This window comes from Oncorhynchus mykiss, chromosome 5 (genome assembly GCF_013265735.2).
Source record: "Oncorhynchus mykiss isolate Arlee chromosome 5, USDA_OmykA_1.1, whole genome shotgun sequence".
Taxonomy (NCBI): Eukaryota; Metazoa; Chordata; class Actinopteri; order Salmoniformes; family Salmonidae; genus Oncorhynchus; species Oncorhynchus mykiss.
In genome coordinates, this window is record NC_048569.1 from 90,311,827 (window position 1) to 90,327,022 (window position 15,196).

Consider the following 15,196-nt stretch of genomic DNA (forward strand, 5'->3'; position numbering starts at 1 on the left):
AGGGAGGCTGTGTAAACATCCATTTAGACTCTAGATCACGTGTCCTCCCCGTTGGTTTTTCACAGCTGTTTTCCAAACCTTTTCTCATGATTAGCCATAGGCCAAAACAACATATACATTTCTCTCTTTGTCATATCCTCCATTTCTACTCTCTTTCTTTCAATCTCCCTTGATCATTTATCTTCATCCATATCATCTCTCTTCATCTGTCTTCATCTGTCTCTTCACTCTTTCTTTCTTTCTCTCTATCTCAAACTCTCTCTATATACATATATATTTTCTCCATCACTCTCTTTCTCTCCTTTTATCTGGTTAGTTAGATCTCACTCGGTACAGGTCTCTAATTCCTGTAGATCCTCTTATCCACAGAACCTCAGATCCCCTGAGCTATTTCTGTTTGGTCCCATCGTAATGCCCAGAGCACCTTCTCTCAAATCTCCCTCAGGCCTAGTGATTGGCTGACACACACACACACACACACACACACACACACACACACACACACACACACACACACACACACACACACACACAGCGTAGGACCCCACTCTATTCACAGCATTAGACATCCCGGTTGTGTGACTGACCACAGTCCAGTGTGAAGGACGCTGACGACAACAGAGGAAGTGCTTCATTGTGACCGTAGGCTCACAGGTAAGGACAGAGCCGTAGATAAATACCTGATTCCAGGGACTTATGAGGCCAGTCTTTGACTCTGCAACTTGGTATAGATAGATGGATGGACAAACGTGTTGTTGATGTTGGACTAACTTCATTCTACTGATTTATTTTCTGGGTAAAGAGACCCTGGTGAGATAGTAATCAATTGATTGATTGATTTAATTGATTAAATATTAAATGTAGCAGGCTGCTCCAGCTGGACACAACGTTACATATAGTTAACTGGTAGAGTAAAACAGAGAAAAACACTATATTATTTGGGGTGTTGGATCCCATATAAAGGGAACTCATTTTTATGTGGTTGGTCATAAGATTATTTTTACTTTCTACTATTTTGTATTGTGTTGGAGTTTTTTCCCTCAGGAGATGAGGTGGAGGAAAACAGACAGACAGTGTTGGAGCTCAAATGAAGGAAACTCATGTGCTTATATATGATTTTTATTTGGGCGGCACTTGGATTTTTTGAGTTTGTTTTTATTTTGTATATTTTGGGGGGTTTTCGACCCAGGAGATGAGGTGAGTTAAAGAACGTATGGTTTAGTATGGTTTAATAATTAAGACAATTATTTATATTTTCGTGTCCAATATTCACAAAGAGCCCGATTCAGACGTCTGTCCTATGCAAGCCTTTCCTACGCACTTCTCAGTAGTTGTTATTTAAACTTACCTTATGCAGGTGTGGTTCCCTTGCACACTGAATAAATGTAATTTAACTGCTAGAAATATTCCCATTTGCGTTTTCATTCCATAGGGTTTTTAGTTTGTTGATTTTTAATCCACCCCTTTAAATTTGGTGCACCTTTAATTAGAATTTTCTCGACAGACCAGAAAATATGGAGAGAACAGATTCAGAATATTAGCGTGAAAGAAAGACATCTAAATACAGTGCCTTGCGAAAGTATTCGGCCCCCTTGAACTTTGCGACCTTTTGCCACATTTCAGGCTTCAAACATAAAGATATAAAACTGTATTTTTTTGTGAAGAATCAACAACAAGTGGGACACAATCATGAAGTGGAACGAAATTTATTGGATATTTCAAACTTTTTTAACAAATCAAAAACTGAAAAATTGGGCGTGCAAAATTATTCAGCCCCTTTACTTTCAGTGCAGCAAACTCTCTCCAGAAGTTCAGTGAGGATCTCTGAATGATCCAATGTTGACCTAAATGACTAATGATGATAAATACAATCCACCTGTGTGTAATCAAGTCTCCGTATAAATGCACCTGCACTGTGATAGTCTCAGAGGTCCGTTAAAAGCGCAGAGAGCATCATGAAGAACAAGGAACACACCAGGCAGGTCCGAGATACTGCTGTGAAGAAGTTTAAAGCCGGATTTGGATACAAAAAGATTTCCCAAGCTTTAAACATCCCAAGGAGCACTGTGCAAGCGATAATATTGAAATGGAAGGAGTATCAGACCACTGCAAATCTACCAAGACCTGGCCGTCCCTCTAAACTTTCAGCTCATACAAGGAGAAGACTGATCAGAGATGCAGCCAAGAGGCCCATGATCACTCTGGATGAACTGCAGAGATCTACAGCTGAGGTGGGAGACTCTGTCCATAGGACAACAATCAGTCGTATATTGCACAAATCTGGCCTTTATGGAAGAGTGGCAAGAAGAAAGCCATTTCTTAAAGATATCCATAAAAAGTGTCGTTTAAAGTTTGCCACAAGCCACCTGGGAGACACACCAAACATGTGGAAGAAGGTGCTCTGGTCAGATGAAACCAAAATTGACCTTTTTGGCAACAGTGCAAAACGTTATGTTTGGCATGAAAGCAACACAGCTCATCCCTCTGAACACACCATCCCCACTGTCAAACATGGTGGTGGCAGCATCATGGTTTGGGCCTGCTTTTCTTCAGCAGGGACAGGGAAGATGGTTAAAATTGATGGGAAGATGGATGGAGCCAAATACAGGACCATTCTGGAAGAAAACCTGATGGAGTCTGCAAAAGACCTGAGACTGGGACGGAGATTTGTCTTCCAACAAGACAATGATCCAAAACATAAAGCAAAATCTACAATGGAATGTTTATGTTTGAAGCCTGAAATGTGGCAAAAGGTCAAAGTTCAAGGGGGCCAAATACTTTCGCAAGGCACTGTAAAAATGTAAGGAAACTAACACTAAAGTGACAGTTGTAAATGTAAGGAAACTAACACTAAAGTGATGTTACGGGTGTGTACGGGAGGCGAAGTCAGGTGCAGGAGAGCAGAGTAGAGTTAACAGGCACACTTTTATTCCGGTCAATAAATAAGAACAAAATGACATCAAAGTGCCCAAAACACAGAACATGTACAAAAGTCTAGCGCGTGAACATACCCACATAACAATAAACAATTACACACAAAGACATGGAGGGGAACAGAGGACGAAATACATGCAGTGTGATTATAGAATGAAAACCAGGTGTGTATGGATACAAGACAAAACAAATAGACATATGAAAAATGGAGGGGCGATGGCTGGAAAGCAGGTGACGTCGATCGCCGAACACCGCCCAAACAAGGAGAGAAGCCGACGTCGGTGGAAGTCGTGACAAGTGACAGTTATAAATGTAAGGAAACTAACACTAAAGTGACAGTTATAAATGTAAGGAAACTAACACTAAAGTGACAGTTATAAATGTAAGGAAACTAACACTAAAGTGACAGTTATAAATGTAAGGAAACTAACACTAAAGTGACAGTTATAGATGTAAGGAAATTAACACTAAAGTGACAGTTATAAATGTGTGTAACGTCGTTCGTCTGTAGGAGGAGAAGCGGACCAAAAAGCAGCGTGGTGGTTATTCATGTTCTTTAATGGAAAACTGAACGATACATGAAATGTCTCAAATCTACAAAACAACAAACGGAACGTGAAAACCTATACAGCCTATCCTGTGACAACAAACACAGTGATAGGAACAATCACCCACAAACACACAGTGAAACCCAGGCTACCTAAGTATGATTCTCAATCAGAGACAACTAATGACACCTGCCTCTGATTGAGAACCATACTAGGCCGAAAACATAGAAATGCCCCAAAACATAGAAAAACAAACATAGACTGCCCACCCAACTCACGCCCTGACCATACTAAATAAATACAAAACAGAAATAGAGGTCAGAACGTGACAGTACCCCCCCCCAAAGGTGCGGACTCCGGCCGCAAAACCTTGACCTATAGGGGAGGGTCTGGGTGGGCGTCTGTCCGCGGTGGCGGCTCTGGCGCGGGACGCGGACCCCACTTCACCATTGTCTTAGTCCGCCTTATTGTCCGCCTCCCTGGCTTACTCACCATGGCCACCCCTCTCAATGACCCCACTGGACAGAGGGGCTGCTCGGGACAGAGGGGCAGCTCGGGACAGAGGTGAAGCAGCTGCTCGGGACAGAGGGACAACTGCTCGGGACAGAGGGGCAGCTGCTCGGGACAGAGGGGCAGCTGCTCGGGACAGAGGGGCGATAGCAGCTCGGGACAGAGGGGCAGCTGCTCGGGACAGAGGGGCAGCTGCTCGGGACAGAGGGACAGCTGCTCGGGACAGAGGGGCGGCAGCAGCTTGGGACAGAGGGGCGACAGCTGCTCTGGACAGAGGGGCAGCTGCTCGGGCGGCCCCTGGCTGACTGACGGCACTGGCGGCCCCTGGCTTACTGGCGGCCCCTGGCTGACTGGCGGCACTGGCGGCCCCTGGCTTACTGGCGGCCCCTGGCTTACTGGCGGCCCCTGGCGGCCCCTGGCTGACTGGCGGCACTGGCGGCCCCTGGCTGACTGGCGGCACTGGCGGCCCCTGGCTGACTGGCGGCTCCTGGCAGACGGGCGGCGCTGGCGGCTCCTGGCAGACGGGCGGCGCTGGCGGCTCCTGGCAGACGGGCGGCGCTGGCGGCTCCTGGCAGACGGGCGGCGCTGGCGGCTCCTGGCAGACGGGCGGCGCTGGCGCCGCTGGGCAGACGGGAGGCTCAGCTGGCGCTGGGCAGACGGGAAGCTCAGCTGGTGCTGGGCAGACGGGAAGCTCAGCTGGCGCTGGGCAGACGGGAAGCTCCGGCAACGCTGGAGAAGAGGAAGGCCCTGGTAGCGCCGGGAGACTCCGGCAGCGGCGCCGGAGAGGCGGGAGGCTCCGGCAGCGGCAGGCTCCGGCAGCGGCGCCGGACAGGCGGGAGGCTCCGGCAGAGGCGCCGGACAGGCGGGAGGCTCCGGCAGAGGCGCCGGACAGGCGGGAGGCTCCGGCAGAGGCGCCGGACAGGCGGGAGGCTCCGGCAGCGGCGCCGGACAGGCGGGAGGCTCCGGCAGCGGCGCCGGACAGGCGGGAGGCTCCGGCAGTGGCGCCGGACAGGCGGGAGGCTCCGGCAGAGGCGCCGGACAGGCGGGAGGCTCCGGCAAAGGCGCCGGACAGGTGGGAGGCTCCGGCAGCGCTGGAGAGGAGGAAGCCCCTGTAAGGATGGGCCGGAGAGACAGCCTGGTACGGGGGGCTGCCACCGGAGGGCTGGTGCGTGGAGGTGGTGACGGATAGACCGGACCGTGAAGGCGTACTGGAGATCTTGAGAGCAGGGCTGGCACCAACCGCCCTGGCTGGATCTTCACCCTAGCCCGGCAGATGTGGGGAGCTGGGATGTAGCGCACCGGGCTAAGCACGCGTACTGGGGACACCGTGCGAACAACTGCATAACACGGTGCCTGACCAGCACCATGCCCGCCACAGTTAGCACTGCTAGGAGCACTGTAGTGCTGAGATGGCACAGGACGTGCAAGGCTAGGGAGATGCACAGGAGGCCTGGTGCGTGATGCTGGCACAGTCTTCACCAGACCCCTCGCACGCACCTCAGGATGAGTATGGATAGCTGACCCCGGTGCCATTAAATCCCTGACACGCTCCGTCGGGCGAATGTCGTGCCTCATGCACCAAACCAGCAAATCCCTCATATCTCTCTCCTCCAATTTCCCCATTAACTCCTTCACAGTCTCTGCTTCGCTCACCTCCAACACCAGCTCTGGTTCTGAGCTCCTCCTTGGCTCCTCACGATAAACGGGGGGAGTTGGCTCAGGTCTGACTCCTGACTCTGCCACACTCCCCCTGTGCCCCCCCCCAATAAATTTTTGGGGCTGACTCTCGGGCTTCCGTCCGCGCCGCCGTGCTTGCTTCGCCAACCTCATTCTCCTGTAACCTTCCGCGCACTGTTCCATCGAATCCCAGGCGGGCTCCGGCACTCTCCCTGGGTCGACCGCCCACCTGTCTATCTCCTCCCAAGTTGTGTAGTCCAGATTCTGCTCCCATGTCCCAAAATCCTGATCTCGCTGTTGCTGTTCCTGCTGCTGCTGCCTCTGTTCCTTCTCCTGCTGCTGCCTTTGTTGCTGCTGCTGTTGCTCCTGCTGCACCAGTCGCTTCTCCTGCTGCTGCTGTTGCTGCAGCCTCTGTTTACCACGCCGCTTGGTCCTTGGTGGGTGGGTGATTCTGTAACGTCGTTCGTCTGTAGGAGGAGAAGCGGACCAAAAAGCAGCGTGGTGGTTATTCATGTTCTTTAATGGAAAACTGAACAATACATGAAATAACTCAAATCTACAAAACAACAAACGGAACGTGAAAACCTATACAGCCTATCCTGTGACAACAAACACAGTGATAGGAACAATCACCCACAAACACACAGTGAAACCCAGGCTACCTAAGTATGATTCTCAATCAGAGACAACTAATGACACCTGCCTCTGATTGAGAACCATACTAGGCCGAAAACATAGAAATGCCCCAAAACATAGAAAAACAAACATAGACTGCCCACCCAACTCACGCCCTGACCATACTAAATAAATACAAAACAACAGAAATAGAGGTCAGAACGTGACAATGTGAGGAAACTTACACTAAAGAGACAGTTATAAATGTAAGGAAACTAACACTAAAGGGACAGTTATAAATATGAGGAAACTAACACTAAAGTGACAGTTATAAATGTAAGGAAACTAACACTAAAGTGACAGTTATAAATGTAAGGAAACTAACACTAAAGTGACAGTTATAAATGTATGTGGGTATAAATGACTGTGACTACTGATAGCGGCTAATATCTAACAAGATACATATGGTAAAAAATACAGTAAAAAGTCTGGGCATTTAATCAAAACATTGTAGAAATCATAAATCAACTCGGTAAGTTTGGAGCTATTCTGTCATTGGTGCATGGCTACAGAAGCATATAGCTTGGGTCTCCACATTTCATCCCAAGTTACAAGGCCAGCATTTCATAAACTTACTGTGGAAAAGGTGCTATGTGTATATGCTTCAGTTCCTTGCCATATGACTGGTTTCACATTTGTCTCCAGCGATTATAAGGTAAACTAGATCTAAAACAATTGTAATATATATTTACAATCCCCTTATCCAAACGGATTACTCGTTTACATAGGGCTCCCTAGTGGTCTAAGGCACTGCATCTCAGTGTAAGAGGTGTCACTATAGTACCTGGTTCAAATCCAGGCTGCATCACATCCAGCCGTGATTGGGAGTCCCATAGGGTGTCCAGATTTTGCTGCAGTAGACTGTCATTGTAAATAAGAATGTATTTTTAACTGTCTTGCCTAGTTAAATGAAGGTAAAATTAAACAACTTAACAACTTGTAATTTACAAATGACAGTGCATGTAAAATGGTGTTATTTCAATCAACAGGTGGTAGAATAATGTTGAGGTTAGAATATGGCATATCTGTAGACACATCTCCGACCACACCTTCCTTCCTTTGATCTCCAACCCCAAATGAATAGAGGGTGAATAGCATGCTAACCTCACGCTTCAGTTCAAGGTCAGAATATACATAGAGAAAAGTGCATCAAAATGTAGTTCCATTTACGTGAGCTTAACTGGCGTCGGATTTCCCTCAAGAGTCAGATTTGCCGTTTAGATAATAATGGAAACGATTAGATCCTAGATCAGCACTCGTCCTCTGAGACACTGTTTAAATACGGGCCCAGATCTGATATTTTGCTGTTTGTAATAAAGGACGGTATGTGTTTGTGGTGCTGAACATCTATGGTTTAATAAACTGTTTATCGGTGTACAGTAACCTATTGGTATAGGTACCATTACATGTACATTTTAGTCATTTGGCAGACGCTCTTATCCAATCTACCATAAATGCATTGGTACACGCACAGACGTTTTCTTTTCAGCTTTAGCAGATTGATAAAAACCACAATATATGTAATTGTCTGCATCATTTCCAATCCTCCATATATTTTTTTCTGGAAATATACCGTATCTATAATTTTAGATACATACAGTATATTTGTTTTATATAAACTCAGCAAAAAAAAAACCCGTCCCTTTACCTGTCTTTTCAAAGATAATTTGTAAAAATCTAAATAACTTCATAGATCTTCATTGCAAAGGGTTTAAACACTGTTTCCCATACTTGTTAAATGAACCAGGTTGCCTAGTGGTTAGAGTGTTGGACTAGCAACCGCAAGGTTGCAAGATCGAATCCCAGAGTTGTCAAGGTAAAAATCTGTCTTTCTGAATAAGGCAGTTTACTCACTGTTCCTAGGCAGTTATTGAAAATAACTGACTTGCCTAGTTAAATAAAGGTAACAAAACAAACAATTCATGAATGTGCACCTATGCACCTTGTTAAGACTCTTACAGACAGTAGGCAATTAAGGTCACAGTTATGATAACTTAGGACACTAAAGAGGCCTTTCTACGGACTCTGAAAAACACCAAAAGTACCTGCTCAACTATGTGAATGTGCCCTAGGCATGCTGCAAGGAGGCATGAGGACTGCAGATGTGGCCAGGGCAATAAATTGCAATGTCTGTACTGTGAGACACCTAAGACAGTGAGACAGGATGGACAGCTGATTGTCCTTGCAGTGGCAGACCATGTGTAACAACACCTGCACAGGATTGGTACATCCGAACATCACACCTGCGGGACAGGTACAGGATGGCAACGACAACTGCCCGATTTACACAAGGAATGCACAATCCCTTCATCAGTGCTCAGACTGTCTGCAATAAGCTGAGCGAGGTTGGACTGAGGGCTTGGAGACCTGTTTTAAGGCAGGTCCTCACCAAACATTACTGGCAACAATGTTGCCTATGGGCACAAACCCACCGTTGCTGGACCAGACAGGACTGGCAAAAAGTGCTCTTCAATGACAAGTCGTGGTTTTGTCTCACCAGGGGTGATGGTCGGATTCGCGTTTAGCGTTGAAGGAATGACTGAGGCCTGTACTCTGGAGCGGGATCGAGTTGGAAGTGGAGGGTCCGTCATGGTCTGGCCACAACAGATACTGACTGTTACTTTTGATTTTGACCCCCCTTTGTTCAGGGACACATTATTCCATTTCTGTTAGTCACATGTCTGTGGAACTTGTTCAGTTTATGTCTCAGTTGTTGAACCTTGTTATGTTCATACAAATATTTACACATGTTAAGTTTGCTGAAAATAAACACAGTTGACAGTGAGAGGACGTTTCTATTTTTGCTGAGTTTATTTTCCTCCTTTATTGTTTTCCCCTAACCCTACCACCCCTCCCCTAATTGGAATAAACTAATGGACAACAATAGGCTTCCACTTCCAGCTTATACATACTACATACATTTCACGGTCAAGTCCCAGCCTTTAGCTCCCCTCAACCACTCCTATCTATCTTTGAAGAACATCCGGTTTTTATTTCTATTTGCCATATATTTTTTAAATGTGCTGTGATGTTTCACAAAAGTTCTGAACGTTTCTGTTTTCAAAGTTTCTACAGATTTTAAATTAAAGATAAACACCTTTGCTAAGAGTACAATTATATTATTGATCGATTGATTGTGACTTATCAAATCCCCCAGCAGTGCTATTTGCAGAGTTAGCGCCAAATAAATGTTGCATCTTTTCAGCCTTTCCTGAACCTGCGATCAAAAACTAGCTACATATCGGCATTACCAAATCAAGTGATGTCTCTTCGCAGCAAAACCTGCAGAGCTGGAATGGTTGCAAGAATTTTGTATAGTCATTTATATTGAAAAACTCTACGTTTTGAATCCGGCGTCGTTTTATGTATCAGTTCATAAACCATGTGCCATGGAATCGGTACATCAATAATCTCCCAAATATTTTGCAACTTGTATGGTGCAGCTGCCAGTTTTTTGGTCCTTAACTTAAACTGGTATACTTTTTTTATTTATCAGATTTGACTTTAGCGAATGTTGGTCCTTAATGTAGGGCAGACAGACAAGACCTTACCACCTCCCATTTCCACTAGCCTCCTCCATTTCTGCGGTAATGCTGCAATCAGTTGGTTCTTCACAGATGTTCTTTATAAATGGCTCATCATGCTACATGGGGCTGTGGACTCACTAAAGTTCCAAGGACTTCACTACTCCAATCAGGGAGATGAATCATTAAAGAGGAGTGCATCAGGGCTAATACCTGCATAGCCTTGTCCCTTAGAGCTGGGGGTAGGGGGGGTTGCCATGGAGACATCCGTCCTTGTGGTAGGCTGTTGGACAGGTCCGGGTCAGAGGTTGGATACAGGAAGGAGGGATACTGTGTGTGGTGTGCTAAGATCAAAACACTGGAGTCAGTTTAATCCATTGACGTATTGGTTTAGTGTAAGTAACACTGTACGAGCCCAACCGCAAGCTTTACCTTAGTGTCCTCGCACACAAGGGAAGAAGGTGTCGGAATGCCTTGGAAAATCAGTGTAACTCTGGGTGGGTGATCTGTCAGTTGGAAAATCAGTGTAACTCTGGGGTGGGTGATCTGTCAGTTGGAAAGTCAGTGTAACTCTGGGGTGGGTGATCTGTCAGTTGGAAAATCAGTGTAACTCTGGGGTGGGTGATCTGTCAGTTGGAAAATCAGTGTAACTCTGGGGTGGGTGACCTGTCAGTTGGAAAATCAGTGTAACTCTGGGGTGGGTGTTCTGTCAGTTGGAAAATCAGTGTAACTCTGGGGTGGGTGATCTGTCAGTTGGAAAATCAGTGTAACTCTGGGGTGGGTGATCTGTCAGTTGGAAAGTCAGTGTAACTCTTGGGTGGGTGATCTGTCAGTTGGAAAGTCATTGTAATTCTGGGGTGGGTGATCTGTCAGTTGGAAAGTCAGTGTAACTCTGGGGTGGGTGACCTGTCAGTTGGAAAATCAGTGTAACTCTGGGGTGGGTGATCTGTCAGTTGGAAAGTCAATGTAACTCTGGAGTGGGTGACCTGTCAGTTGGAAAATCAGTGTAACTCTGTCAGTCACAGGTTACACTATATGGTGTCCTTCCTTCACCTGGTTAACATCTCCATAGAGAGGTTTATAGGGGAGAGAGAGACACATATTTAAAACATATTTAAAACGTGATGATTTGGTTAAAGCACTCAGATGGATACATTTAAGTCTAAAAATCTGTCTTGTGGCTGTTGGTTTTCCAGTATTTTTCCAAGAATGGCACCTTAGACCCTTCCTCCTTTCCATTAGCCCCTCCTCCTTTCCATTAGCCCCTCCTCCTTTCCATGACTAACAATCCAGAGAGAATCTAACCCTCACGTGCCAACCACTAACAAGAGGGATCGGATACCAGAGTAATCCACTCAAAGCACATTAACTTGATTAGCCTTTCCAGGAAAGCTCTATGGGCATACAGGGCCAGAACCTTTTCAAACACGCTTGATTACATAATGTTATTGGGGGACTAGTCTCTCTTGACAGGCTGAGATTTGGTTTTGGGAGCTAAGATTATTTGGGGATCACAGAATTGAAATAGGTAGAGCAGTCATTCTGTCTGATACCAATGGCCCTCAGTCCCATAAAGGATTATATGGTGTCAACATGTACTAGCTCAGCTGTCACTTTTGGCCACGAGCACACTAAACACCCCTCCGAATGGCCGAACTGCAAAATATGATAATCCTGAATGATCTTGAGCTTTATTGTCACAATGTTCCTTTTGTTGAAGAAATGATGGTTTAGGTTCCCGAGAGAGTTTTAAAACATCCCCTCCCCTCCTGTGTTCTGTTCCCAACAGCTAACTCTCAAACATAATGTCTGGAAACGTCGATGAAGAGGAGGCCAACGTCACCCACACAGGTGAGGATGAGGCTAATGTGTGTGTGTGTGTGTGAGTGTGTGATTAAAGTGTGGAGGTGGTGTCTTGTACAGTTACAGTTACATCCTTAGAACATTTAGGTCTATCTGAGATCAGACCAATATAAGACAGCGGCAACAGTCTGTCTGCCTTTCCACAGCAAGCCTGATAGGATATATAGCATTATTCCTTTAAATAGGGGCCAGGTCAAATACAGTGTACAGCCGAGGAGCAGCCACCCAAACTAGAAAGGGATAAGCAATGTTAGTAGCAGGTTGAAGAGAAACACAGGAGCTCTGTGGTGTTCTGGCACTTTGACACACGCTCTAAGCTACTTTCCTACCTGCTCCTACGCAACCAAGGTGCAATTAGAAGACAGCCTCAAGCGTCTAGTTTAGGCCATAATCCATCGGAGGGCGGGCCAACCCATCCAGCACTGCACATTGTACATCTGTCAATTACACACACACACACACACACACACACACACACACACACACACACACACACACACACACACACACACACACACACACACACACACACACACACACACACACACACACACAGTCTGCTGTGTTCATCTGAGTCACAGCCCCAAACAAAGATGGCTGACGCCATGTATAAATCCTATTTTGGTGGTCATGGCACATGACATCAAGAATACTGTCCTGCAATTCTGTGTCAATTCGGCACACCATGTCAAGGCAGTAGGACTACAAACATTACAAACCATTGAGGATGACAAGACAGGATTCTGGACCTTTTCAATAGTTCCATATGACCACAAATGAATGACCATTGTCCTGTTTTTTTTCAGGCCCAAAGGGAGTGATCAATGACTGGAGGAGGTTTAAGCTTGAGAGCATGGACCAGGAGTCCCTGCCCCCCCAGAAGAGAGAGCTGCTCAGGCAGATGTCCTCCCCACACAGGCCCAAAGACGACGGCAGGGGAGGCCTCAACCGCAAGGTGGGATTAGATTAGGTTACATCACAGTTTAATGTGTATTTATATGGTCCAAACGCAGAAACAGAACCACACATGCTGACAAAAGTACTCATTAAATTAGTTCACTTAAGTGTCCCTTTCCAGTATCTTGGACCGGTCAATTGAACACCCAGACTAGGTCTCTCTATACAGATGGCTAAGATACTCTAAACAGGTGTGAGTCTATACAGGTGTGCTGTGTAAACTAACTGACTTCACTGAGCTAAAAACAGAACAAGACATGACTGTCTTTGTAATGTTATTGTACACAGCAAACAAAACAGTGTCCATGACGATCAATAAACTGTAAATCATTCTTTGTTTGTTGTCATGGTTTCAGATGAGTGTTCAGGAGTATGAGCTGATTAAGGAGGATGACGAGAAGTGCATGAAGAAGTACCGCAAGCAGTGCATGCAGGAGATGCACGAGCGCCTCAGCTTCGGTCCCAAGTTCGAGGGCGTGTACGAGCTGGACAGCGGCGAGGCATTTCTGGAGGTCATTGAGAAGGAGCACCGGCTCACCGTGGTGGTAGTGCACATCTACAAGGAGGGGATCAAAGGTTGCGATGCGCTCAACTCCTGCCTGGACTGCCTGGCCACTGAGTACACTAGCGTCAAGTTTTGCAGGATCGACGCCGGGGTGACTGGTGCGGGGGAGCGCTTCACTGATGACGTCCTGCCCACCATGCTGGTGTATAAGGCTGGCGAGCTGCTGGGGAACTTCCTGGCCACCAACCAGCACTTCAACGAGGAGTTCTTCGCCACCGACGTGGAGGCTTTCCTCAACGGCTACGGCCTGCTGCCGGAGAAAGATTTAGTCGTTGGGGGAGAGGAGGAGGAGGCAGCCGTGGATGTGGAGGCAGTGGAGTGAATGGGTTGTGGAAGAGAGGTGTGTGGAGGAGGAGATGGAGGACAGGGGTTTATGGTGGGGAGGAGTGAAGAGGTTCTGGAAGAGAGGTGTGTGGAGGAGGAGATGGAGGACAGGGGTTTATGGTGGGGTGGAGTGAAGGGGTTGTGGAAGAGAGGTGTGTGGAGGAGGAGATGGAGGACAAGGGGTTTATGGTGGGGTGGAGTGATAAAGGGTTGGTGGGGTTGAAGGAGGGAAGTGTGTGGAGGAGGATATGGTTTTGTGATGGATTGATGCTTGTTTTGTGTAACAGAGTAGCAGACGCACACAGACTGGGTTGACTGCACTAGAGGGGCCTGAGCGTACTGTAGAAGGAGTCCATTCCCTAAATAAGGGATCATTTCAATGTTCATCCAGGGAAGAAACGTCAGCAGCCTGATTACGGGTGGCCTGTGTACCTGATGTGGATTAGGGTTTGCATTCCTACTAGAAAAGGACCGTTCCAGTTAACTTATTGTTGGGAGCCAAAGTTGATCTATTATTAGGCTACATGTATGAAAGGGGGAAAACATGATATCACATATTGGGCCGATTCTGATTAGGATTACTCTGGGTCCAGGACACCAGCCTATGGTGTTTCTGGGTAATATTTAATATATTATATATATGTTATATTTTCAAGTCTTTAGAATGATATTTTTTTCAAGGTTAAATTACATATTTATTTTAGGTATTTACAAACGCTGTAAGATTCTATAATATTTAATAAAACAAAACATGAATAACACGAAAAAAACAAACAAAAAAAAAACGTGTAATTCAATTGCTCATTAATGAATTTTGTAACATTGTTCGAACATTTGGAAAATGATCCATGTGTCAACTAAGACTAACTTGCCAACTGATTTTAGAAAATGCTACATAGCCAGTGCAGTAGTTCCACACACTTATCTGGAAAAGCCATTGACAAGCGGCCTGTTACATGAACCATTCAATCATCACCTCGTGATTCTGTTTCCTGTGTGTCCTTTGGAAGAAGTGACATAAAGTCATCATGGAAACATCCCACTCAGTTGTCTAGGAAACATTTCTGTTTTTTGGGCGGTTGTTGTGGGATTTAGCTGATTCCACTGGCAACGTAGTGCTAGATATTGACACTTGTTTGCATTGAGAAAGACTGGGTAACTGTAATGTAAATTGTGTATTGAAAGGCATCTATATATAAGCTGGTATAGAGAACATAAACGCTGGCTTGTCTTCAATAATGACTAAATAATAGTTCAAGGCATTGGGAGAGTTTTAAGTCCTATTGATTCTATGCCAGACATGCAGACTTTGCAGATCACAGCATAGCATTTTATCAAGTCAGTTCTAATGTGATATAACTCCAGTACTCCAGGCTCTTAATGCAGAGAGGAAGAATAATGAACCCAGAGAATCAGACAGACAGACAGACAGATGAGGAGGCCTCCTCCCTCTCGTTGAGTCTCTCTCTCGTCCCGGGTTTAGTTTGAGTGGCAGGCTCTCACACGTTGAACAACCTTGCCACATACATAACTACAGCATAGACATTACTCTGCTGTGACCCCAGCACAGGTTGAAAAGTTCACTGCACAGAAATGACTCTGCTCTGACCCCAGCACAG

The 15,196-nt window shown here is 46.1% G+C and overlaps 1 protein-coding gene across 1 annotated transcript; it reads left to right on the forward strand.

Moving 5' to 3' along the window:
* Window positions 1-541: 541 nt before the first annotated feature.
* Window positions 542-14,555, forward strand: pdcb (phosducin b). Its single transcript, XM_021601449.2, has 4 exons — window positions 542-654; window positions 11,658-11,719; window positions 12,538-12,686; window positions 13,045-14,555. The coding sequence occupies exons 2-4, from the start codon at window positions 11,674-11,676 to the stop codon at window positions 13,573-13,575; spliced, it is 726 nt and encodes a 241-aa protein (XP_021457124.2). The 5' UTR covers window positions 542-654; window positions 11,658-11,673; the 3' UTR covers window positions 13,576-14,555.
* The last annotated feature ends 641 nt before the right edge of the window (window positions 14,556-15,196 follow it).

What these genes read in the sequence shown, in the direction of transcription:
- pdcb (XM_021601449.2), top strand. Translation starts at nt 11,674, where the DNA reads ATGTCTGGAAACGTCGATGAAGAGGAGGCCAACGTCACCCACACAG. An exon ending in GGCCAACGTCACCCACACAG is followed by an intron (nt 11,720 to 12,537) that starts GTGAGGATGAGG and finishes GTTTTTTTTCAG; the next exon opens with GCCCAAAGGGAGTGATCAAT. An exon ending in GGGGAGGCCTCAACCGCAAG is followed by an intron (nt 12,687 to 13,044) that starts GTGGGATTAGAT and finishes TCATGGTTTCAG; the next exon opens with ATGAGTGTTCAGGAGTATGA.